The sequence below is a fragment of the Myxocyprinus asiaticus genome, chromosome 14 (assembly GCF_019703515.2).
Source record: "Myxocyprinus asiaticus isolate MX2 ecotype Aquarium Trade chromosome 14, UBuf_Myxa_2, whole genome shotgun sequence".
Taxonomy (NCBI): domain Eukaryota; kingdom Metazoa; phylum Chordata; class Actinopteri; order Cypriniformes; family Catostomidae; genus Myxocyprinus; species Myxocyprinus asiaticus.
Window position 1 is genome coordinate 15,660,806 of NC_059357.1, and position 26,994 is coordinate 15,687,799.

Below are 26,994 nucleotides of genomic sequence, written 5' to 3' on the forward strand. Positions count from 1 at the left end.
ATGGATGGATAGGTGGATGGATGGATGAATGCAGGGTCCGAAATTAACACACGGCAAGCACCAAATGTGGGTAAATGTTCTATTTGGCCGGTGAATTTCACAGTGTCACACGCCATTTTGGCAGGTGCTTGTAAAATAATTTAACATGTTCCAGATACTTTGGATGGATTAATGGATTGATTGATGGATACTGTGGGTGGGTGGATGGATGTATATGGATGGATGGCTGGATGGATGAATGCTATGGATACTGTGGATGGATATTTTGGATGGATGGAGACTGTGGATGAATGGATGGATGGATGGATGCTTTGGATGGATGGGTGGATGGATACTATGGATGAATGCGATGGATGCATGGATGGGTGGATGGATACTATGGATGGATGAGTGGATGGATACTATGGATGGATGAGTAGACGGAGACTGGATGAATGGATGAATGCAGGGTCCGAAATGAACACCCGCCAAGCAGGAAATGCGGGTAAATTTTCTATTTGGCCGGTCAATTTCAGTGTGACATGCTATTTTGGCGGGTGCTTGTAAAATAATTTAATATGTTCCAGTTTTGTCCTCAAGTGGGCTCTGTAGGCTTACAACCAGTAATTTTGCAGGTGTTTACATAGAACGGCTCTCATTAGATAGTCTCCGTTAGCTGTAAATCTAGAAGCAAGATAATTGCAATGTTCAGGAGCGTTCATGCCATCGGGGTGAAGGGAAGACCATTTTCGGATTTCCAGTGGATGTGCGAGTAAGTTTTAATAGCCCACCACCACATATACAAATTCTCTGGTAATGATTGCATTATAATACAGGAACCAAATGATTTTCATGAGGGTCAGTTTCGTTAACGGTTCTTGAACTTGCATTCTTCTGGCGATGCAGACAAAAAAACGGAATTAAATACTCCTGTACTATCATTAAGTCCCACAGCAACCATCGCTGCTTCTGTATATCTTCAGCGTGAGACATAAAGCTCTACCAGAGTAGACCGATTCCAAACCAAATGATTCTGTAGATAGATAGGTAGAATTTATATAAAATAGAACTGAATGATATGTCCTCATTTAGATAGCTAAGGTAACTCTTGAAACACTGTAACCTGAATGTGTGTGTTGTAGGTTGGTGGTATTAAACCAGGCTGTTTTAAGATTGGTAACACTGGTGGAATGCTGGATAACATCCTGGCTTCTAAGCTGTACAGGCCGGGAAGTGTTGCCTATGTGTCTCGCTCTGGAGGAATGTCCAACGAGCTCAACAACATCATCTCACGCACTACTGATGGAGTCTTTGAAGGAGTTGCCATTGGAGGAGACAGGTGTGTTTGAGTCTTTGATTCGAAGTGAAGTTGAAGCACATAGTCACCACATTTACACGCACTTAAGAAAACTGTTTATTCCTGGGTTTTTGCAGAAAGCGGCATTCTGAAACATCATGTAAACAAAAACGGCAATTTCCAATTGATGCCGTTTAAGTGAAAGCGGTTTAACACACCTGGGTTTGTCATGTAAACACATAAGCGGTGTTCTGATGGGTGTTTGAGGAATGTGCGTGTGCATGAACAGACCAGGGAACAAACATCATAGGATGGAGCCCAACAAGTCAACACAGCGGAAAGAATTCAACATTACAGTGGGAAATGCACATATATTGTAAACTATACCCATTTATACACATCAGTGTAAAATATCGACTGTCCCTCACGCTGCAGGTCGCGAAGGAAACGAACACAGCAACAACTCTGGAATATCTGGAAATAAAGCAAAGCAACGGGGAATAAAATAGCAAAGTCTTCCTCAGATAGGATAAGCGTTGTGGGGAAATTGCGTTGCTGTGGAGAAAGCTGCTTACTGACCGAGCCATATGAAACGGGAGTAAAGAGTACACCGCTTATACAGTGCATGTAAACCGGAACGCTACTTTCTCGCAATAAGCCGCTTTCTGGTGTCCATGTAAACGTAGTCACTGTTTTTGTGAGTTAAAATCCAATGTTTCTCCTGTAGGTATCCAGGCTCTGTGTTTATGGATCATGTGTTGAGGTACCAGGACACACCAGGAGTGAAGATGATCGTTGTGCTCGGAGAGGTAGGTGATTGAACCATTTATTCAGCCAGGGGAATACAGCTTGTCCCCAATATGTGTAATGAATAATAAACCACCCAGTGTCATGATTTAATCAGTTGGAGAGATTTACTGAAGTTAGATTGTTCTCTGCTGTCCGAACACACATGAACAGTGTAAAGGTAAGAAGTGAAGAGCTAGTTGACATAAGAGCCATCAGAAAATGGGAAACATAGCAGAAGTTCTACACATGTCATTCTCAAACGATCTATGAATTCCCCACCCCTTTCATGTTTGTTTATTAAATATTTTAGTTAATTTCATGATGCTTTCAGCTACTTATTAGAGTTTAGTACTCTCAGATCCTTTTAAATTTTGCTCTGTTTAAATTCTTTCCTCAGAATTCTGCAGATTTTCCCCTTAAAATAATCGCAGAAAATGCCAAATAAGTCAGCAGATTCCACCTAGGCCTAGTTACAACATTAAAATATTCTGTATTCGCCTTTGTGCAAACAATAATTAGGTAGCCACAACTAGAAGTCGACTGATATTGGATTTTGCCAATAACTAAGGTGATGGAAAAAAGCTAATAACCGATTCGGCCGATAGTTCTAAAACTCAATTTATTGAATGTAAAAAAATTTTGCTTAGTCTTTCATTACTGTGATGGGCACAGGCAAAGAAGCAACAAGAGTCCAAAATGAATAAAATCCAAGATGTAGTTTATTGTGTAACCAAAATCCCAATAATAACAAAGATTTGGTACATAATGCGGGACTTTAAACTATAAATAAGACTGAAATACACAGAAAGGTCTGTGCTTCCAGATCACACAAATACATAAGGGAACAAAACATGCACTCATACAATCATATACAGAAATTACAAATAGTGCTGTCAGTCGATTAACATGTTTAATCGCATAATTTTTCTTAGTTAATCGCGATTAATCACTGATTATGAAAGTGCTGAAATTTGACTCTATATATAATTCTTTTCTTGTCAAAATGCATTTTATTCCTTTTTTAGGAAAGAAAGCAAAACAATATGTAACAATATAATGCTTAATTGACATTTTCAAAACAAAGCCTTCCATAGTATAAAGATAGAAATGGACAAAATTACACCAATTCAAATAACATTAAACATTTCCCAAAGTCTAAGTGGGTGACTAATTGAAAGTACTAGTTCCCCACTTAGGTTGCATATTCATTGCAGTGGGTATTAAATCTTTTAAACTCTCATCCTCCACGACATTAATCTGCCAGTAAACTGTGGCTATCCACTTTGATACAGCAATTGTGAAGTCACGTTCATTATTCACGTAAGCACGTCAAGGCCAACATCAACTGCACCTTTGATCTCCACATGAAAAGCGCTGCAGACCTGCTTCTGTGGTAATTCAATTGCATTTTACAGAGGCTGCAAAGTACTTGCTTTCTGTCACAAGTCCCATCTGGGCTTGTGTTGTACATACATATAGCGTTTAGAGGTCCTTTCCCATCACTGTTGTGTGCGCGTTGTGGTGTATGTATCAGTGCAATGACTCTAGGCGGACACATCGCAAAGGTGGTCCCACCAGTGTTTTTGCTGGTTTATGCTTTATTTTTGATGGCTCTAATTACAAAAGAAACACAATAAAGTAAACATTGGAACTAATTGCTCATTCAGCATTTATAGTCCATATTACAAAGGAACACGGAGGAATAATAATAATTAAAAAAAAAACTGATTTGTGCAGATAAAAAGCAGCTATCAGCAACGATTAATCAGTAAAACCGATATATCGGTCAACCTCTAGCCACAACATTAATCAAGTTACCATCATAGGCTTAGCAGACTTATATGCAGGTGTCAAAGTTTAGCTTTCTAAAGGTTAGTGACTATAGAGCTCAATGAAATGAGAGTTTGTGGAATACACAGTAATGTACATGAGTCTTCTCTGCATCAGTCTCTCTCTGACTATTTCTTTCTTGATAGATTGGAGGAAATGAAGAGTACAAGATTTGTAATGGTATTAAAGAGGGCAGAATCACCAAACCTGTAGTCTGCTGGTGTATCGGAACCTGTGCCACCCTGTTCTCCTCTGAGGTGTGTATGATATCCAGTGATATGACAGATTGAGATATTGCATTTCTTATCATGAGCAGGTTAAGTCTGATGCATGTCAAAGTAATGACTAATTGAGATGAGAGAATCAATTTTACAAAATCAACCAAACGATCCGGTCCAGTTTATATTTTGTCTGTTTTTCTGGCTTGGTTTGTATGTTTAGGTCCAGTTTGGCCATGCTGGAGCTTGTGCCAACCAGGCGTCTGAGACTGCAATGGCTAAGAACAAAGCTCTTGAAGAGGCAGGAGCCTGTGTGCCCAAGAGCTTTGATGAACTGGGTGATGTCATCAAGTACGTCATGGCACTATGCCAATAATCCAAACATAGAATTGGGTTGAGTTATTGATGGCTGCAGTTTATGGTCTCTAGTAACCACATGTTTCTGTATCTTGTAGATCTGTGTATGATAATCTGGTGGCCAATGGTGTGATTGTGCCTGCCACAGAGCTTCCTCCTCCCACAGTGCCAATGGATTATTCCTGGGCACGCGTGAGTATGAACTATTATGCATGTGGCAGAAAAATTTTCACTTACGTATAAGTGTGTTGATGGTGGGCAAACATTATCTGTATGTCTCTCCCTCCATAGGAGCTGGGTCTGATCCGTAAGCCAGCATCCTTCATGACTAGTATCTGTGATGAACGAGGGCAGGAGCTCATTTATGCTGGCATGCCCATTACTGAGGTGTTCAAGTCTGAGATTGGACTGGGAGGAACCCTCGGTCTACTCTGGTTCCAAAGAAGGTGTGTGCGCATTTCCACAGTTTGCATTTTCAAATCCACTATAAGTTTCTCTCACTTTCTCTCTTTGGGTGAATCACACAAAAACATTTGCAGGTCACATTTCACCCCTAAATCAAAAGGAAAACAAGAAATTCCGTTTAACATACAGAAAATTAAGTCTATTGTAGGACTATTGATTCTACCCTTTTACCAGTTTACCAGTACCTCTTACCATACATTTATTTAGCCTTTTATTTTTTTCGTGTGTGTGTGTGGGTTGCAGGCTGCCGCGCTATGCATGTCAGTTCATTGAGATGTGTCTGATGGTGACAGCTGATCACGGCCCTGCTGTGTCTGGAGCTCATAACACTATAGTTTGTGCACGTGCTGGCAAAGACCTGATCTCCAGCCTCACCTCTGGTCTCCTCACCATTGTAAGAATGCTGCAGTATTACTTGCATACAGGCTGTTTCAACCATATGATTAGCATTAAACGAGCATAGTTTAAAGTGTGTGTGTTTAGGGGGACCGTTTTGGAGGTGCTCTGGATGCAGCTGCTAAGCAGTTCAGTAAGGCATTTGACAGTGGCATGCTGCCAATGGAGTTTGTCAACAAAATGAAGAAAGATGGCAAACTCATTATGGGCATTGGACACAGGGTGAAATCAGTGAGTACACAAACACTCATTTGTCAGAGCTGTGGCCAAGTGGTTGGCACACATTGAGCCGTTGTGATTTGAGTCTGGTTCATGCCAGGTCTTGGTCCCACCTTAAATTTATATTTTTAATACTGCCAACAAAATGGCAAAATGGTATTGACAAAATTGAGTTTAATAAAAATGCCCCACCCCATGCATTTAAACCAAATCAAAGCCAATGAAGCCAATTAAAGCTGAAGTGAGTAATTTTTTAACGGTGATACAACACTGTCTTATCCCAAATTAAAGGATTAGTTCACCCAAAAATGAAAATGTAGTAATTGTTTACTCACCCCTGTGATGTTATAACCCTATATGACTTTCTTTTTCTTAACACAAAGGGAGAAATTGTGAGAACATTTTGTTCTCAGTGATGTCATAAAATGGCAGTTTATAGTAGCTACCTTTCAAGCTTCACAAGAATGCAAAAGTATAATTCAGAAGTCGAATAAATTATTCCATGAGACTCATGATTGTTATGAAAGCATACGATAAGGTTTGGTGTGAAACAAACTGAAATCTATTGTATTATTTAGTGAAAATGTTCACTGACCGTTGATCTCCTGTTCATGTTTACGGTAGGGCACGAGAGCAACAGTTCACGCAGCTCCCTCGCGACATTGGGGCTTTCATTCCTCTTGTGCTCTATCATGAACATTAGTGAACATTTTCACTCAATAATACATTCGATTTCGGGTTGTTTCTCACCAAACCTTATCGTATACTTTCAAAACAAATATTAGTCTCATGGAATAATTTATTCGATTTCTGAATTATACTTTTGCATTCTTTTTAAGCTTGAAGAGGTAGTTACTATAAACTGCCATTTTATGACATCACTGAGAACAACATTTTTCACAAATTCTCCCACTGTGTTAAGAAAAAGAAAGAAAGTCATATGGGGTTATAACAACACAGGAGTGAGTAAACAATTACTGAATTTTTATTTTTGGGTAAACTATCGCTTTAATATTCAGTGACAATTAAGTAACCAAGTAAGACATTCATAGGTTGGTTTACCCAAAAATTGTAAACACCATGCCTCTGTGGCACTATCAAAACATTGCTTTGTTTGTTTGAGCATCCCAACCAGCCTGACATGGCAACAATGACTCATGTCATGAGTTTGGGGTGGGACTTTGTTTGTTGACCAATGGAAGACAGGTGGAGTAATCAAGAAGCCAAATTACTTTTGCAATTCCATTTGGTGACACTAGCAGCACACAAGTAACACATTTCAAAAGTGATTAGAAATGTGTTTTGCAAACATGGGGCAATTTTACAGTGCTCCTTTTGGTTTGCTGGCTTTACCGATTGATTGATTGATTGATTGATTGATTTGTTTCTCAGATCAATAATCCTGACATGCGAGTGCAGATCCTCAAAGACTTTGTGAAACAGCATTTTCCTGCCACTCAGCTGCTCGACTATGCTCTGGAGGTCGAGAAAATCACCACCTCAAAGGTAGAAACACCTCTTTGTGTCTTGACAGAATGTTTGTACATCTGTTTTATCAAGCTAAACTGCAGTACTACTGTTATACTATTGTATAACCCCATGTAAAATCTCTCTCTATCCTTCTCTCTCAGAAACCAAACCTTATCCTAAACGTTGATGGTTTTATTGGAGTGGCATTTGTGGATCTTCTGAGGACTTGTGGCGGCTTCACTCGGTCAGTAAAACAAGAGTGAAAAGGCCTGATTTTTACTGCAACAAAATGAGTCATCATTTTGTATAGTAAGCAAAACTCTCTCTCTCTCTCTCTCTCTCTCTCTCTCTCTCTCTCTCTCTCTCTCTACAGTGATGAGGCAGATGAATTTGTGGAGATCGGAGCACTGAATGGAATCTTTGTCTTGGGTCGCAGCATGGGATTCATAGGTGCGTGTGTGTACTTGGTTCTTGTTTAAGGACAAAAAAGACCTCCCTCATGAGATATTCAGGGATGTCGTAATTTGAGAAAATTATTAATAAATAAAATAATGTTTTATTGTATTGTTATTATTTTTTTAGAAATGCCAAAAAAGTTTTGGGGTTAGTCTATATTAATTAGAATTAGCTTTATATAATATGTATATGTATATATGTTATTTTTATGTTACGTCCATTTAGATAGTTAAGTAAATGTATTTTTGTGTTTGTATATATGTATGTGATAGCTGTCTGAAAGGTCAGTGATTAAAAAAAACCCAACCATCTTTCTCTTTTTTTCCAGGTCATTATCTGGACCAGAAGAGGTTGAAACAGGGATTGTACCGCCATCCTTGGGATGATATTTCTTATGTACTACCAGAACATATGACCATGTAATGATGGAAACTACTGTAGTTAACTTAAATCAACTGAGAGGTCAGAACTGAACACTAGGGAATCAAAATCAGTTTTATGTGTGTGTACATGTGTATATGCATTCATGTAAATGTGGGTGTGTTTGTGTAAAAAAAAAAAAAAATCTTTTGTTGTTTGTAATTTTGTGTATGCAAGGATGTAAAACTGAATTATTGTCTTGATATAAACTGCAGTTGTAGTCAATAACTTAAATTACCTAGCATTCATTTGCTGTGTTGCAAAGTCATTTTGAAACTGTGAAAACACTCTAAAACATTCCAAATCTCTTTAGTTAACATGTCTTGCTACTTAATATTTAAACCACATAAATCTAATAGTCATGTTATGTTGCAAGTCTAAAAGGGAAATTGGATTAGAAACTAAAACGCCTGGTTGCTGCAAACATTCCAGCATTGTTCAAGTACATAAAGTACTAAAGTACTGAAATTATATTTTTGAAGCATGTTTAGAATCACATTGTCAGACCAAAGCATCCCGATAGCTAAGCATGAATTTTGTGAAGTATTTTGTGAAACATGCTAATCAAAAATTAACAGTGTATTATAAGCAGATACAGTAACAGTGCAATAATTCCCTGTGTATAATAGATCAACTAATATGCAGGAAAAAGAATTTTGCTATTTTTAATAATTAATGTATAAACATTAAAGGAATATTTTGAACGTCAACGCTATTTGTATCATGCAGCGTGCCATAAAGTTCTCCATGATGTTTACAGTCCATCTGTCGTTTAGCAGTGCAGCTATATGAAGATCAGATGAAGCAGTACAGTGTCTGATATTTACTTAAGTTTGTTGGATAAAATAATTGTATTACCATTCTTTAGATTACTTTTTATCCTAGTCAACCTCAACTGTGATGACAGTTAAGTCTCTTGTAAAGCAGATTAATCAGATGTGGATTGCTACATGTAACAATTCTAAATTAATAAAGGTATTAGAAATGTATTACTTTGTGAACATTGTTAAGCACATGAATTCCAAGTCATTGTCACCAAAGTATTGTGATTCAAGAAACTGCCCACTGGATGGCAGTGTGCTAATATGCAAATGCAGAGGCCCTCCAGAAACACAAGCTGGATAGTTTGTTCCAGACCACCATTTATGCTTATTGAAGAATGGCTTTCTTGAAAAGACACACAAAGTCCTGTTAAATTGTAAAGGTAAGTAAAATTTGCTTTTGTGTTCAAATTACATTTTGCAGTTATGTTTGGTGTTTAATTGTTGCCATTCAAACCAGTGAGTAGATATAGTTTTTGACTGTTTTAAGAAGTCATATTAGTTTTGCACATATTTGCAAATGTCACTTTGTTTTTGTTGATTTGTAGTTTCTGTCTGATTAACTACCCAGCACATACTTTTGATGCAGTCTGTCTAACAGCACTGACCTATTTTAATTCAGGTAATTCTTCATGTTAATTATGTCATCCATAGTCCTCCTAAGCTGCCAAGTCATCGGTCATCCTTTTTGAGGAGGGTAGTTAATTAGCTGCTGTTGTGAAACCATTTGAGCTGTTGAGAGGGTGACAGGCAGGTGATGTAGGAAGGTTTGCATTAGGCATGGTGATCTGCTACAGTACCAGTGCAAGTTTGCTAGGATTTCAAAATGGTTTTCTACAACTATAGGGTCAGTGCAATATGTCAGATTGACATGCATCGTGTAGACTAGCCTAACTCTTCCTGACGTGCATTATGTAGACTAGCCTAACTTTTCCTAATGTGCATTATGTAGACTAGCCTAACTCTTCCTGAGTGTTTCTATACCACTATGTAATTCAGTACTGGTAAAGGCTTTTTTGTGCATGTATTGCATGATCCAGGAGGTCAGGAAGATGAATTGATTGAAAGCAGAGATAGACGTGCAGACCGTGCATCTATCCTTGCATGTCACAGTATCAGGGAACACCACCGACCTGCAACTATCACAAGGCAGCTAGAATTCCAAACAACCCAAGTATACCCTAGGACAAGCCCAAAATAAGATCAGAAGCTGGCAAAGGACAGAGACTATGAACCCTAGTGATTTTATAAAGATGCCAACCTGGCATACAAACTGAGTTGTGTGCGAGAGGATGCTGGGGTGTTCTGCAAATGCACTGTCTGCAGATACACTCAATTTGTCTGCAAAGTTTGTTCCTCAGCTGTGAATACATAACATACAGTTGTGCTTAAAAGTTTGCATACCCTGGCAGAAATTGTGGAACTTTGGCATTGATTTTGAAAATATGACTGATCATGCAAAAAAACTTTTGTATTTAAGGATAGTGATCATATGAAGCCATTTATTATCACATAGCTGTTTGGCTCCTTTTTAAATCATAGTGATAACAGAAATCACCCAAAGGGCCCTGATCAAAAGTTTACATACCCTTGAATGTTTGGCCTGGTTACAGACACACAAGGTGACACACACATGTTTAAATGGCAATTAAAGGTTAATTTCCCACACCTGTGACTTTTAAAATTGCAATTAGTGTCTGTGTATAAATAGTCAATGAGTTTGTTAGCTCTCACGTGAATGCACTGAGCAGGCTAGATATGGGGAGCAGAAAAGAACTGTCAAAAGAACTGTTTAACAAGGTAATTGAACTTTATAAAGATGGAAAAGGATATAAAAAGATATCCAAAGCCTTGAAAATGCCAGTCAGTACTGTTCAATCACTTATTAAGAAGTGGAAAATTCGGGGATCACTTGATACCAAGCCAAGGTCAGGTAGACCAAGAAAGATTTTGGCCACAGTTGCCGGAAGAATTTTCGAGATACAAAGAAAAACCCACAGGTAACCTCAGGAGAAATATGGGCTGCTCTGGAAAAAGACAGTGTGGTTGTTTCAAGGAGCACAATACGATGATACTTGAACAAAAATGAGCTGCATGGTCGAGTTGCCAGAAAGAAGCCAATGCCACAAAAAAGCCCAGTTACAATATGCCCGACAACACCTTGACAAGCCTCACAGCTTCTGGCACACTGTAATTTGGAGTGACGAGACCAAAATAGAGCTTTATGGTCACAACCATAAGCGCTATATTTGGAGAGGGGTCAACAAGTATTGTGCTCCTTACAAATCCATTAAAATTTTTTATATAATTACATATTTTAGATCTATTAATATCCATGTTAAGATAAATGATAGCAATTTCTAAAACTCCAACACACCAATGAATATATACAGCAAGTTTCTTATTTCCTGATTTGTAACTAAGAAAACATAAATAAATGTTTTTATTAACATATTCATTGTGGTGCTCTATAAATAGACCACTATTTTGAACAGGCTTTTAGAGGAACTCATCCCACTGTGGTGTTTCTCTTAATCTCAGAAACATGCTGAATCCAGAGTTTCCCCAGTCACAAGCTCACCGCTACTAAAACTCATCCTCTAGAACAGGGGTCAGCAACCTTTTTGACATGGAGTGCCATTTTTTATTTTCCTGGTCAATGGCTGTTGATGTAATCCTTCCTCATGATCACACAGAACTACAGCATCTAGACATTCATAGACTTTCAGAGCAAAAATAATACCTCACATTTTAAGTGATCACCTCAGTTTCTGCAGCTCTTTTTTACGCGCAGTAAATACAGTGGTGGTTCACTGATTTAGAGCGTGGCCCTGTGACCAGTTCACAGCACAGAAATAACATTACCTCAACCCTGAGAGCACATCCATGGCCATGCGCTAAAGTTGGAGTGCTCGAGATTTCCCTGCCTGTACCTCCACAAACTCGCGTAGTTGTATAATACCTTGGAATATTCCATTAAAGTGGGTTACTTGCATTGACGGTGCTGAAAATAACAGCAATATTAAACATATCGGTGTTATAACAGCGATATTTCAAGTTTCAGCATATGTTATTTTGCATTAATAATAATAAAAAATATAATTTGCATTTTTAGGGGGCCCTCAGCTTTTAGGGGCCCTAGGTGGTTGCCTACCTTTGCCTAGTGCTAAGTCTGCCCCTTTTACTTCCATTGTAAGTGGCTTACTATAACTTTCCCTTTTTTTTCCTTTTTTTCCCTTTTTTTTTTTAAATAAGTTAGGGCTGAGTTTAAATTAGAAGTAATTATTAACACTATGCCACAAATGCTGTCGATTAAGCTTAACTAGTATTGAACCCGGAACATTCCTTTAAACTTTTAAGCGGAGCTTGTCCTGTGTGCTATGGTCATTACTGTGTATGATACCTCAAATCATGCAGTATGTGGAGGAGAGATTTGCCATGACTTTTCTAAGCAATCACGCTTCAGATTTTCACCTGGCGGAGGATAAAATGAAGAAAAATTCCATAGACCTACATTAAAGAAGCGAACCAAGCCATATCTAAGGACCAGAATATCAAAGACACTTGGGTGTGGAGTATTTTCCCCAGCAATCAACCTGAATACCTTAACAACCCCATAGAAACTTGTCTACCACCCAGAACACCCTAGAATTGTGGCAGTGAGTTTTGCACAGATGAATACCACTCACATTTACTTCAGAAAATATAAAAAACTATTATGTTTTTATTCAAGTAGCTGATATAAAAAGTAGCTGTAAGAAAGTGATCATTAATGTAATGTGCAAGGCCAGATTGACACCATCATACCCTCCTTTAGAAGTAGTGGAGGACTCACTTAGTCTAGTGACTATGTTGGATCCACTTTAACTACACAAAAACAGCATTAATTAGAGAGATGCCAGCCTGAACTTACAATTTTTTGTAATAGTATTGCTAACAAAACTATATGTTTACTTTATGGATTTTGTGTGTAAAGTTATTTCTCAACAGAGTTCAACAGGATCTCTAAATAAGAATACTTTTCTTACACAAAATTTGACTTGGATGTTGCTGACATTAAATTAAAAATTATAGAAAGTATAAGAAGAGGACAACAGTTCTTGTATATTTAAATACAAATCAATCTAAAATAATGAAGTGGGATAAGTAGAAATGAAAATCAGTCTGTGTGCATATTTACAGTTGCATCAGTGCAGTATACTATATGCATGCTACATGTTAAGATCAGTATGTACATTTGAGGATTATAGTGTTCTCTTTGTGATAAACTGATTACTGTAATCAAAAATTTGCAGTGCACATGACAAGATCTATAGCTTGACATGCATCATCATGAGTTTCAAAGTGGCATCTGACCAACAGACTGATTTATAGAAATGCATCTGCCAGTCTGAATCTCGTTGGACACACTTGCATTGAGACCGTAGGAGGTATCAAAACCTCTGTGCATATTTTCACAAGTAGTGTCTTGAGTTACCCTCAGCTCATTTGTGATTAGTTATGAAGTTTAAGGAAATTGGGAGGAATTGGCTGTTTAGACAGGGGTGTGGTCTTTGTTGGGCATTCAGGGCTCATGTAAATGATCTTGAAATCATGTGAGATTCTTAGAACATCTTTAAGACTTCACACTTAACTTTTAACTTGGTACTATGAGGATGAGAAATGTAATAGCATTATAAATAGCAAAATATGGTGTATAAAATAGGCTTGTTTAAACAACCTTTTGTTGGAGATTAAATTTATTTCAAGGAGAGTTTCTGCAAGATTAGTTTATCAACTGATTAAAAGTGACATTAACAGAATGAAAGTAGGTACAAAACATACGCAAGAACAGGAAGTGCTGCATACCTTACATCTTGTCTTCATACACACTGATGAGCCAAAACATTATGACTACCTGCCTAATATGCTGTTGGTCCACCGCGTGCCACCGACCCACCAAAGCATTAACTCTACAAGACCCCTGAAGGTGCCCTGTGGTATCCTTCAAGTCCTGTAAGTTGCAAGGTGGAGCTGCCGTGGATTGGACTTGTTGGTCCAGCACATCCCACAGATGCTCAGTCAGATTGAGATCTGAGGAATTTGGAGGCCAGGGCAACACCTTGAACTCTTCGTCATGTTCTTCAAACCATTCCCGAACAATGTGTGCAGTATGGATGGGCGCATTATCCTGCTGAAAGAGGCCATAAGAGAATACCATTGCCATGAAGGGGTGTACCTGGTCTGCAACAATGTTTAAGTAGGTGGCACATGTCAAATTGATGTCCAGATGAATGGCCGCAGCCTCATATGCAGCAGGGTGCGATGCACTGTGTGTTGTAACACATTCCTCCCATAACCATCATTAAAATTCTCTGTGACTTGTGCCAGAGTAGACCTTCTGTCAGTTCGGACCAGACGGAATAGCCTTCATTGCCATCACGCTGGTTTGTGACTTGTCCCTCCTCGGACCACTGTAGGTAGGTACTCACCACTGCTGACTGGGAGCACCCCACAAGCCTTGCTGTTTCAGAGATGCTCTGACCCAGTTGTCTGGCCATAACTATTTGGTGCTTGTCAAAGTCACTCAGGTCTTTACTGCCCATTTCTCCTGCATTCAACTCACTGACTACGAGAACTTATTGTTCGCTTACCATCTAATCAACACAGACCTTGACATGTGGCCTTGTTAGGAGATGATCAACGTTATTCGCTTCACATTTCAGTGGTCATAATGTTTTGGCTCATCAGTGTATATGCAAACATTGTGTCCTCCCATGATGCAATATTATGATTTATTTAAAAATATGGATTTGAATGAAGTTTGAGATCAGTTTAAAGCAGACCAACCATTATTGCATAATGCAGGATTAGAGTTAGCAAATTAGCTTATAATTAACCCACCGGAAAAAAAACAAATACAACGTACAACCCAGCTTAACCTTTTAACATTAGGAATTTGATGTGTAAGATTAATTTTTGTAACCCTAAGGTAGATCTTTGAAGAGCTGAACTGATAAGTGAAGTGCTGAGAAAATATTTCAATAAAATTTTGTTATTATGTGTACCATAAGGACAGCAATCACATGAGATTAAGAAATTATATTATTTTCTTTATTACAAGTCTGCAAAAAGTGCACTCAACAATAATTTAGAACTAATTTTTCCCTCCTTTGGTCAAACATGTTAACATATCATAAATATGTATATTTAATAAAAAATAAAAAAATAAATTAAAAAAACACATCTATTCACCTTCCTCTTTCATTCCACAAAAATAAAATATTCACATTGTCAATAAATTATATCTCTTATGATTTGAATAAATAGGTATTAAAAACATGTTCTTGTTTTAGCAAATAGTATAGGTGCCGGTATTAACAGTCCAAAATCCAACAAACTGGATTAAAATCTGTTCTTCTCCAGAGCTGATACATGGTAACAATGTATTTGTTTTTATATTACTCCTTGTGTCCATTTCAACAAAGGAGAAATGTTCTTATGTTGCTCTTCTGAGTGGAGCCTGCAGTCGATGGAAGCCGGTGCCATAAAGTTTGGATGCTCGTGTCTCAAAAGCATTAACCATCTGTTTGACCACCTCGTCAAAAAACAGTGTTGCTAACTGTGAGTGGAGCAATGATTTAAACTCAAAAGACACCTAGAGTGAAGAAGAATAAAACAGAGATATTGATTAAACTATGTAGGCCTAGTTGTTTAAAAGAATATCTCAGGCAACTCGTTTTACTGCAGGATTAAACAACGAAAGTTTATGCGTTTCAACAAGCCTCTCTTATGCACTCAGATGTCAAGATTTTCACTGAATAATGACTTAAATTTTGGGTTGTTCCTCACCAAAACCTATGGGAAGCCTTCAAAAGAATTTAAATATGTCGCACGATTCTCATGGCTGCTTTTATGATACATTTGCCTCCTTTTTGTAGCTTAATAGCGGAATCACTATCCACTGCCATTGTACTAAAAAAAGGGCTGGGACATTCTTCAATATTTTTCCTTTAGAATTTATATTTTTGGGTGAATTATTCCTTTAATAATATTTGAATTGTTTAAAAGTTCAGTTTAAAAAAAAAGTCAGTTCATTAAGTAGAAACTTGTTGAAATTTTATTAAAAACATTTTAGTCCAACATAGGCTTTGTATTGATGGTAACATTCATTTATTAATTTTTTAGTCAAACTCTGTCTCAATGAGTCCTTTAATCTGCCAAATCCCTGTCGCCTTCCTGTGATCATCTCAATCACACCATCTCTAATCCCGTGACATTTAGGTTGTGGAGTGCCCTCCAGCACTGGAATAGTTATCATGCCTGTCTCTATTACTGGCCATATAAGGAGGACCAGAAGACAAGCCACGTGGTAAAAATAGCCTCTAATCTAAAACGTGCTCACTTTGAACAGGATTTATAGGATTAAACCACCAAAGAAGAGCAAGGGACAAGAGGTTAACAAGTGTCAAACACATACATTTTAAAAGATTGTAAAAGAGTGATTCTGTCTGTGTAAATGCCGCATACTGGTCTAGTAAGTCTTAGAACATTGAATACATAACTATCTGTGTCTCTGTCACTTTTAGACAAAAAAAGTTTCAGTAGGGTTCTATACAAAATATTTCCTTCTAAGAAAGTGTGTTGTTTGTGTGTACAGTAAGTTGCACTACTTACAAAAAACTCCACATTGCAGGAATCATCTTGGCCTGTAGCCCCAGGAGTGAATCGCCACAATGTTTCAAGGTGACTGAAGAGATTTCCATCTGTACACACCGCCTGAAATACATGTACATATTCAGACAGGGGCCACAGACAGTACACTTTGCCATAAATTGATAATATGCTGCATGGACACATTGTAAAGGCTTAAGACCAAAAAATGTGCACACATCATATCTCTCTGCTAACATCTGTTTATGTCCATTTGCCTCAATCACATATCTAACCACAGTAACATTTAAAGGAATATTCTGGGTTCAATACAAGTTAAGCTCAGTCAACAGCATTTGTGGCATAATGTTGATTACCACAAAAAATAATTTTGACTTGTCAAAATCAAGGTTGCAGTGAGGCACATATAATGGAAGCAAATGGGGCAAATTTCTGGAGGGTTTGAAGGCAGAAATGTGAAGCTTTTCATTTGATAAAAGCACTCATTCATTTTTATGTTAAAAATCATGTATTATTTGAGCTTTAAAGTTATTTAAATTGTAATTTTTACAGTCATTTTAGGGTTTGTTGACATTACATTGTCATGCTTTTTTTAAAGGAAAAGGAGAGACGAGTCGAAATTAACATTTGTGGTCACCAATATTATGCCACAAACGCTGTTGATTGAGCTTAACTTATTTAACAAGGAATATTCCTTTAAGCTCATTTTGTGACATCATTTTGATTACCACAAAGCATAATGTCAATTCACCCTTACTTTTTTAAAAAAGCAGAAATCGAGGTTACAGTGAGGGACTTACAATGGAAGTGAAAGGGGCCAATTTTTAGAGGGTTTAAAGGCAGAAATGTGAAGCTTATGATTTAAAAAAAAGCACTTCCATTAATTCTTCTGTTAAAAATCATGTATTATTTGAGCTGTAACATTATTTAAATTTTCATTTTTACAGTCATTTTAGGGTTTGTTGACATTACATTGTCATGGCAACAAAGTTGTAATATTGAAAACAACTTTACAAAGAAAAGGTCAGTGAGCGACTTTATCACACTTAAATAATTTTAGCAGGCATATTGTTTACGTATGTCTTGTGGCTATACTTTTGAAACGTGAGTATTTTAACATTTACAGATTGTCCCCATTCACTTCCATTGTAAGTGCCTCGCTGGAACTTTAGGTAACTCACATAACCCCGGTTCTCTGATAACAGGAGTGAGGTATCTCACTATGGGTAACGCCTCAGGCATGGCCAATCCTGGAAGCACCAATAACACCCAGTCTGTCAACTGACAGACCAATCACAGCAGTGATGAGGAAGCCCCACCTCTCAATATAAATAGTCATAGGTATCACTTTCATACACTGTCATAGGTGCCTACTTCATTCTCTGCATATTAGAGTTGGGGTACTCGAGTTCGGACTCGAGTCCGAGTCACGAGTCCAATTTAAAGGACTTGGACTTGCCACGGACTCGGATGCATTTTGACTCGGACTTGACTCGGACTCGCGTCTGGCCGAGTCCATGCTATTTGTGATGCAATGAAAAACAAACAAACAAAAAAATTACGTAACATAGGATGACCATACGTCCTCTTTTCCCCAGATCTGTCCTCTTTTTCAAACCTGAAAAGCGTCCGGCCAGGATTTCAAAATTGCCTCTAAATGTCCGGGATTTGTCTTTGTCTTCATATTGATGTGCTCTCACATTTAATACTATTAAACATTCTGTGTATTTGATACTGCACATCAGTTTCCACGTGTATATGTCCTTACGTGTGATTATTCAGGGACATTTAAACTAATATGACAGATGAAATAGATCATGATGGAAATTATACAACTCAGTCCATCACATATTTGTAGCGCAACCTCTGTGTGTTACCTGTAAATCTGGCACTTGAGTTTCAATGGCAAAAAAGTCAGAAAATACAATAAAGATCACAAGTGAGGGGAGAAGTCTTTATTCATCTATTATCCATGCTAAATATAATGTGAAAAGAATGAAACGTCAGCCCAAGGTCAGTTTGATCTTGACTTTAGGGAAGTAGGCTACACCTGGACACAGCAGGAGGACTGAAAATTGTGAAGTGTAGTACTATAGTATATAAATATTTTTTTAATGGTATCTGATCTTTTCTGTTTTTATTTTTGGTTGTTGTATTTAATTTTATGGGCATTATTAAATGTTTTAATATTACCATTTATTAAAAGTATTAAACACGTTAAATGTATTTAATTAATTATATTAAATGTATTTCACCCATAATTTTAGATCAAACTAAACTAAATTGAATGGACGAATTGAAAATGAAGTAGAAATAAAAACTAAATTAAAATTCTAAATAATAATAACTCTGGTTGTAATGACTAACACAGCTTTCACTTTCTTCGGTGTATGTTTGAGTGGAGGGGAAATGCAACAAATCATTGAAATGTCAATAAGAAGTGTGTTGAAGGACAGTTTTGTCTTCATACACCCAAAGCATATGCTTTCATTCTGAAACCACCAGATAACACGAGGTACCCATGCCTCTGGCAGAATGAGCTGAATGAGCAGAATAAGCCCTCCGGAGGTTGCAGCCCCAGACTATTATAACTTAATATAATAGCCTCTACTACCCAATAAGACAGGCACTGTCGTGATATGGGTCTGCCCTTACAAGAATAAGCCCAAGAAACAGAAAGCTGTTTACTCTTCCTCAGTGCCTTTGTTCTTTTCACATACAAACATAGAGTACGAACTGGACACAAACAGTGATGCCACTCGTCCTCTGGAGAGGAAAAAGGCGGCGGGTGAAAAGTTAGCAAATCCACTGGCTTACTGAGCGCAGAGTTGCTCACCTTAGGCACAAAGGCTGGATTTTGTTTAAGAGACACTCTCGATAAATCCACCGCAAAACGCATACAAGAGTGATGAACTGACAAAGCATGTAGTTCACTAACCTACTTTGCCGTTGTTAAGGCCAATAATAAAGATGCCTTTAATGAAAGAAGCTTTAATTCTATACTTTCAACTGGCTCAAAGGGAGGCTGAGAAGCGTGTTCAGCATCACGGACAGATCCCATGATGGAACCAGTGGTTTTGACACCCTGTTCAAACGTCTTGCGCCCCTCATAAACCTGCAAACAAGCGGGTGTTGACCCATTGTATTCGAGTCTATTCCCACATGACAAGCCGATATGGCAGTGAGATATACCTTGACAGTAGAAAAGGCCCTGCCTTTATTTAAAAGTTCCTGCAGAAAACACAAAACTTCTGCCACTGAACATAAAAATGGAACAATGTGTCTGTGTGCACACCACTGCTCAAACACAGCCCATTTCCGATCATATGCAGAGCGCATTGAAGCAGCTCTCGTGCTCTGAATCATTTCAGTCACCCTGGGGGGTAAACCCGAGACACTCACAGGCCAGGCCCAAAGTGCTACTCGGTGTGGGGCAGGGTTAAATATTTACCCCCTCGCTTACGACATTAGCTGCCAAGGCTGGGCACACAAAAGTTGAATTATCTCCGCCAGCCACAGTTTCCCCGGCCAATTCGGGGTAATCAGTATGACTGAGTGACCATATTATCTTACTCTTTTTAGAGTTGCAATGATCAGACTCAGTGGAGGAAATGCGTAAAGTAGCACGTTTGGCCAAGGATGCGCTAGAGCATCTACACCCATAGGAGCACCATCTCTCACCAGAGAGAAGAACAGAGGGCAATGAGCGTTTTTGTGCGATGTGAAGATATCTACTGCAGCTCGCCCGTATCTCTCCCACAGCTGACTCACCACCTGTGGGTGAAGTCTCCATTCACCGTGAAGAGGATTCCTCCTGGACAGGAGATCCGCCCCTGTATTCATCGCTTCTGGAACGTGCGATGCTCGTAATGAGAGAAAGTGCGCACCACTCCACACAATCAGCTTTTGTGCTGGGCTGTGTAGCCACTGTAAACGCATGTCCCCCTGTCTATGTATGCCACTGTTGTCGTGTTGTCCAATCTGACTAGGACATCGTGGCCTTGAAGGAACTGTACAAAGTGCTTCAATGCTAGAAACACTGTCAGTAACCCCAGAAAGTTTGTGCGTGTTCTGTAGTGAGGCGGGCCAAACCCCATTCTCTATTCTGTCTCGCACACCACGCTCCAACCTGTGAGTGATGCCTCTGTTATCACCACATTCCTCAGAGAGACCTCCCCCAAAGGGGTTCCCCATGAAGGAAATAAGGGAATCTCCTGTGACGGAGTGCAAGCATCCCCTCTGACGTCACTCTTACTCTGCGATTTGACGAAGTGACGGCGAGGACACAAGTGCTGCGCTGCAATCCAATGCTGAAACTCTCTCATTCGCATTAGTTCCAAAGGAATGACTGACACCGTTGAGGCCATCAGACCCAATTGGTGTAGACACAACCTGAATGAGACTTTTTTCCCTTTCTGAAAAAGGGACTGCCCTCTGACAGAAATGCTTGATACTGATCAGAGTTCAACCTGAGACCCAGATAAATTATTTCCTGTGAGGGCATCAGACAGCTCTTTGTCTCATTTACTTTGAATCCCAGATTCGCTAAATGAGACATCAGCATTCTCATATCTATCTCTGCTTGCTGCCGCGACGGCGCACACAACAGTAGATCATCTAGATAAGCAGACACCCTGAGACCCTCCACACACTTGCTGTAGACTCTAGGTGCCAATGAAAGTCCGAAAGGCACCATCAAAAATTCGTAAGCTATTTCATTTTCTGTGTGACGGGTAGATGCCCACATGAAAATACGCGTCCTTCAGATCGACTGACGTAAACCAGTCTCTGGAATGAATAAACTGAGAGGGTGTTTTGAGTGTGAGCATTTTGAACTTGTACCTTCTGAGGTATGTGTTGAGGTTTCGCAAATCCAGAATGGGACGGAGACGACCTCCTCTCTTGGGGATGACAAAATACCGGGAGTAAAAGCCCCGATTGCTGTCCTCCAGCGGCACAATCCTTATTGTACTTTTGCTCAGCAAATTGGCTATTTCTTCCTCTAAAATCTGAGCTGAATCCCCCTCCACTTTTGACATTAACACACTGTTGAACAGAGGTCGTTTTACAGCGAATTGCAGCCGATAACCCCGTTTTATCATAGATAAAACCCAGGGATGAACTGCGCTTGTGCTCCAACTTTCTGCGTGAAAAGAGAGGGGCCCACTGAAGCACTCGCTCACTTTCCTCCTCTCTCTTTTCTGACCCCATGGGTGGAGAGGGGAGATGCAAACTGAGAGGCACTGGGGAAACTGGTGCCAACACTCTCATTAAATCGTTTGTGTATGAACCGTGTAACACAAAACTTATGATTTGATTCCCCTTCTGAGTCCTCTTAGCTGGAGTGATGGAAAACAAACCCACTTCTTGAGGGAGGAGTGGAACAGAGACACCGCGAGTGCTGTTCACCCACTCCATGTCCTGAACCAGAACACTGGATACGTCGCCTGTCTCTTCTTGTTCCCCAGAAGGTAAGACGGACGATGTTTGGCCACCGTCATGAAGGAAAGAAGCCTTGCTTCTTGGCTGAGGCTGTTTCGGCTGTGCCTCTCCCTGCCCTGACTGTTGGGGTGGTGGGGGAGGCCTGGTCTGGGTTCTAAAACCAGATTGTCCATGTCTAAAATGGGTTGAGAACCCGGAACGTGACGGCTGTGGGGGGCGAGCAGTGGATTTTCGGGGAAGGCAGGTCTCAAACACTTCCCCATCTTTTTTCTTCAAATCACATTGCTGCCACATTGTGGACACTGTAGCCCCGAAAAGGTCTTCCAGATCCACTGGGGCATAGAGGAAATCCGTTTTCTCCCTCTCAGACAGGCCAGACAGACCGAGCCAAATAGCCCGTTCACCCACAACAGCGAGACCCATGCTGAGGTTGTAGCTCTGGATGGCCCCTTTTGACGTACATAGGTTGAGATCCGCAATAATACAGATCTCTTCCAACAACGCCGCATCCAGCGCCCCCACATCAATTTGTCAGCCCATCTCCTCCATCAACTCAGTCTGATATGCTGTGTGGAGTGAGGTGGCATTAAGAGCCCTTACAGCTAGGCTGAAGATCGGTAGATCTTTTGGTAAACGGAGGCCGATAATCTCTCCGTATGTCCCAGCAATGAAGTGGGAGCAGGCAAAAAAAATGCCGGACGATTGGGGTGAAGGTGATTCGCCACTTATGTCTCAACTAGAGGGGGGCTGGACATCCCCAGATCCTCCATTTCGTGTGCATCCAGCATAGAGTAACTTTTAGCAGGCACTCTGTGTGAAAAAGGCTTGTCAACAAAACCAACGCATCTCCGTGACGCACACTGGGATGGCTGGAATAAATTGCTTTACCAGGGCAGCATGAGATGGCAGTTGTTTGCCGTCGTACAGATCCCTCTCTGTACCCTGGCCAGTCTGCTGTGATGGCCAGTTGATGGAGAGCTCTTTGCAGCTGGGTTGGGAGGTCTTTCTCTGCTGGCGGCGGAGAAAAATAGGGATCTTCATTATTCAACACCGCAACCCGCACCCTCATTTCCAAAACTCTCCGTACGAAATGGGAACAATGCGGGAAACACTCGGGATTAGCGAGTGCAGCCTGTGCATGCCTGAACCCCCGAAAGGCGTTACATAGTGGGTGGGAATCCTTCGGCGAGATCATAGATCCCCACAGATGGGAGGGACCTTTCCCTTCGCATTGCCGCTTGGTGAGCTGGCAGTTGACATGACATAACCTGAACTCAAGAACACAGAAGCAGTTCACCACAACGTGCCACTTGATTCTGTGTTAATCCTCTTGCCGTAGAGGTAGACGCTATAACAGCTCGAAACTCCACCCGGAGAAAACAATATGATACAGCAGAAAATATATTCACTTTGAAAGTGAATATACTCGCAAAAAGAACAGCCGCATTCTGCGACGTACCTGAACGGCTCGCCTGATGAAGTGTTAAGCAACCACTTCTTACGAGTCCTGCTGAGGATAGCTTCCAAAGATCTTCATGAGGAAGAGAAAGAGAATGAAGCAGGCACCAATGACCACTGACGTGCACAGAATTGGGGTACAGGGGCGCAAGCCCTGCCCCTTTTGTTCACAAATGTAAAGGTGCCTTTGAGAGCACGGAGATTTAAGCGGAGGTGTCTTTACTACAGCACAAACCCCCCTTCCAGGATTGGCCACACCCGAGGCGTTACCCATAGTGAGATACCGAACAAATGATTCCTGCTTTTTTTAAAGTAGGGACCAGTCAAAATCATTTTTGTGGTAATCAACATTATGCCACAAATGCTTTTGAATGAGTTTAACTTGTATTGAACCCAGAATATTCCTTTAATATGAAGAAATCTCTAATTAACCATTCAACATGATGAGAATAGTCCCAAAAACATTAGCCTTTATGCTTAGAACATTTTAAGATTAAAACTTTCCTGTATTTTCACAACTGAAACTGTGAAATCTCATTTCTGATTAATTCGTAGACTCACTCGGACTTGGTGGTTTGGGATAACTGTGACTGCCGAAGTGTAGCATTCAACTATTGGCGGGAACCCAATTTCGAGCTGAACTCGCATGTCCCCATTCCTGCTCCTCGTGACTTTTGACTTTTTGCACCAAGGCACAAACTGCTGGTACTGGTCCACATTGGCAACAACGTTGTACATCTGCTCAGGTGAGTAGCTGGAGGGAAATAAGCTTGAGTTTATGACCTGCTCATAGATGCAGAGGTTACCAAAGATATTGATAGAAGAGAATGAAATTGAGCTGAGAATGAACGCGTCCTTTATCAGCTGATCTTACACAGTGTGTGTGTGTGTGTGTGTGTGTGTGTGTGTGTGTGCAGGGTTGGGTAGTAGCGAAATACATGTAACGGGAATACGTATTTAAAATACAAAACATTAGTAACTGTATTCCACTACATTTACAATTTAAATCATTGGTAATTAGAATAGTTACATTCAGAAAGTATTTAGATTACTGAACAGATTACTTTGCATTTTATTGTTATTTGTTTCATTTAATATTTAGTGTTTTCAGATGGAAAACATTTATACATATAAATTATGCAATCCAAAGTGCATTTGAACAGCGGTGAAACACTTTATTAAGATGTGTTACATTCAGACAGACAGAGAAGTAAGTTTGGAGCAGAAGAAATAGAAATAAACCTTGTGTAAATTGTCAGCTTTATGCTAAGCTAAAATGCTATTTCTAGCCATTTTACATGCACGTTACCAGGCATGATCATATTTTTTTTATGAAGAAAATTCATGTTAGATCATTTCTTTTTTTCTAGTAAGACCTTTTAATATTAGGGCAAAAATTTTATTTTTGATAATAATTTTTTTATTGTTTTCCTGTAAAAATATCCTTAAAACAAGATCAATTTGATATCTTATTTTAGAAAACATTACATAAGATATTTAGGTTTTTCAGAGAATGTATTTTTAACATGTGTATTTTATCTTACTGTACTGGCAGAGTTTTTATAGTCAAAACAAGTCAAAAAATCTACCAGTGCTGAAGAAGTAATCCAAAGTATTTAGAATACATTACTGACCTTGAGTGATCTAACAGAATACGTTACAAATTACATTTGACAGCATGTATTCTGTAATCTGTAGTGGAATACATTTCAAAAGTAACCCTCCCAACTCTGTGTGTGTGTATGTATGTACCTAAGGGTCCGGCTCTCTGAATACTCCATTCTCTGTGTTATGAGGGGGGCAGATAAATTAATGAAGCTCCAGGCAGGCACAATCTGACAGGATGCTGAAGGGGAAAGTAAGCTCGCCCATCGTTTAGCTAGGATACCGCATGAGCTTAAATGCCTAAAAAAGAAAACAACCATGTTTTGTTATTCAATTATTTGTGTTATTTTATAAGAGCAGTTTAAATGAATATTGCAACTAGAGATTTGTTGTATGTCTCTAAATGGTTGCAACATGTATATAGGCAGATGTGTTCAATACAAATACAATGACGCAGTGTTTTTAGAAATGTCTGTGTTGACTCGGTAAAATGACGTCCTTTCTAGTAAATAGTGAAGAGGAGTCGATCAATACAGGTCATGCCATTCTACACAGCTGTATGGAACACGGCCAACTGGCGCTCCCTGGCACTGCATTATTCAAACGAGGCACTAAGTGCGCTTAAAAAAACAAAACAAAAAAAAAAAAAAAAAAAAACAAAGACGCAACCAATAAAACAGAACAGGTGTCTCGAGATGCGTTTTGAAGGTTGAAGTTCTTTTTAACTTGACATGGCGTCTAAAACGCGGCGCAACGGTCAAAGACGTTCGTCTAGCTCATGTTTGTTTACATAGAAAATCCGTTGAAAAACAGCGTGGACGGACCCAAATACGAGTTCGTTGATCAGGATCTATCGAAACGTCTTTAAAAAATCATACAAAGCCTTTAAATGCAAATTTAATTTTCTAAATAAGAAGCTTATGCTATATAAATAAGTTATAGTAAGTAGTAATGACAAACACTCTGCAGTGTGCAACAGCAATTCGCTCATATTCGTTTCACCCACCGTCTTATGACTTCTCACTCCCCAGTGAGTTTATTTTACTTTAGCACCCGCAACTCTTCTGCTTTGTTTAACAATTCCCACACAATTCCCAACTACCCACACACAGTCCCTAAATTCCACAGGTTTTCAGCATGACAACATTGTACACAGTACATATATATATATATATATATATATATATATATATATATATATATATATATATATATATATATATATATATATATTATTTTTTTATAATTGTTGTAAATATAAATAGTAACTGAAACCAAAGGTATATTTTTTTTTCTGAACTAGCAACATAATCATTTATCATTATCATCATCGGACAGATTATTGGCGGTTTGCACGGATATGAAAAATTATTGTAATCAGCTAAATTCTAATAATTAATAAATTGCACTGAACTGAATATATCTGTCAAAAGATAAAAACATAAATAAATATGTTAAAATAAAATTAATCAACAAAACTTGATAACTCATCTTTACTATTTCGTTCACAAGGGTCGAGTGATGCGTTCTTACCTGATAGTAGCATTTGTGTTTCTCCTCATGACGTTACACGACTGTCCGTCCGACATCTCCAGAGCCCGGAGAAAAAGCGATGTAGCCTTCTTTGCCATTAGTGCTTTTCAGAGCTTGTAAACCCTCTGAAGATATGTCAATGTGCCCTTCACAATGGTAACTGTCTTAATATTCGCGAACTCTGGCCGATAGTGAAACTGTGTAATGTTAAAGGGCAGAGCTATACTACTGAGTGAGGCATTAATAGAGGGGTGGAGTTGAGAATACCCAGACAGGTACTTAACCGGTCATATTACACCTTCAGGGGTTTCACTTTCTCAAATCAGTGAACAAGTGTGCTTTCAGGTCTTACCAGAGAGATTTAGTCTAGTCTTAATGGCATCCAACAACAACAGTTTGCCTACTAACAATTAAAGTCCTAACTAACCATCCACCCCTCAAGAACCATTTTGTCCGTATATAGTTCTCGAGTTGGCTGTATGTTTTTTTGTAGATTAAAAAAGTTATTTATGTTACATTATAGCCTACTGTAGGTTCTTCAGTGTATTAGTTAATGGGTCATTAAATGAATATTCCGGGTTCAATA

The 26,994-nt window shown here is 39.1% G+C and overlaps 2 protein-coding genes across 2 annotated transcripts in view; one reads left to right on the plus strand and one right to left on the minus strand.

Annotated features, from left to right (window-relative positions):
• The window catches only part of LOC127451699 (ATP-citrate synthase-like), a 47,457-nt gene extending 38,572 nt beyond the window's left edge, over positions 1-8,885 (plus strand). Inside the window, exons 17-28 of the mRNA XM_051716582.1 lie at positions 1,122-1,318; positions 2,004-2,085; positions 4,042-4,152; positions 4,337-4,464; positions 4,569-4,662; positions 4,762-4,916; positions 5,179-5,329; positions 5,419-5,562; positions 6,943-7,056; positions 7,182-7,264; positions 7,394-7,470; positions 7,805-8,885. Of these exons, the coding sequence (XP_051572542.1) occupies positions 1,122-1,318; positions 2,004-2,085; positions 4,042-4,152; positions 4,337-4,464; positions 4,569-4,662; positions 4,762-4,916; positions 5,179-5,329; positions 5,419-5,562; positions 6,943-7,056; positions 7,182-7,264; positions 7,394-7,470; positions 7,805-7,899 (1,431 nt within the window). The 3' untranslated portion in view covers positions 7,900-8,885. The remainder of the gene's footprint in view (positions 1-1,121; positions 1,319-2,003; positions 2,086-4,041; positions 4,153-4,336; positions 4,465-4,568; positions 4,663-4,761; positions 4,917-5,178; positions 5,330-5,418; positions 5,563-6,942; positions 7,057-7,181; positions 7,265-7,393; positions 7,471-7,804) is intronic.
• Positions 8,886-14,822: 5,937 nt separating this feature from the next.
• LOC127451238 (coenzyme Q-binding protein COQ10 homolog, mitochondrial-like) lies at positions 14,823-26,602 on the minus strand. The gene is made up of 5 exons (XM_051715763.1): positions 26,409-26,602; positions 25,023-25,175; positions 23,832-24,024; positions 16,374-16,475; positions 14,823-15,354 (listed from the first exon to the last, which is right to left on the minus strand). Exons 1-5 carry the CDS (start codon positions 26,504-26,506, stop codon positions 15,196-15,198), a joined length of 705 nt encoding a protein of 234 aa, XP_051571723.1. The 5' UTR covers positions 26,507-26,602; the 3' UTR covers positions 14,823-15,195.
• Positions 26,603-26,994: the final 392 nt, after the last annotated feature.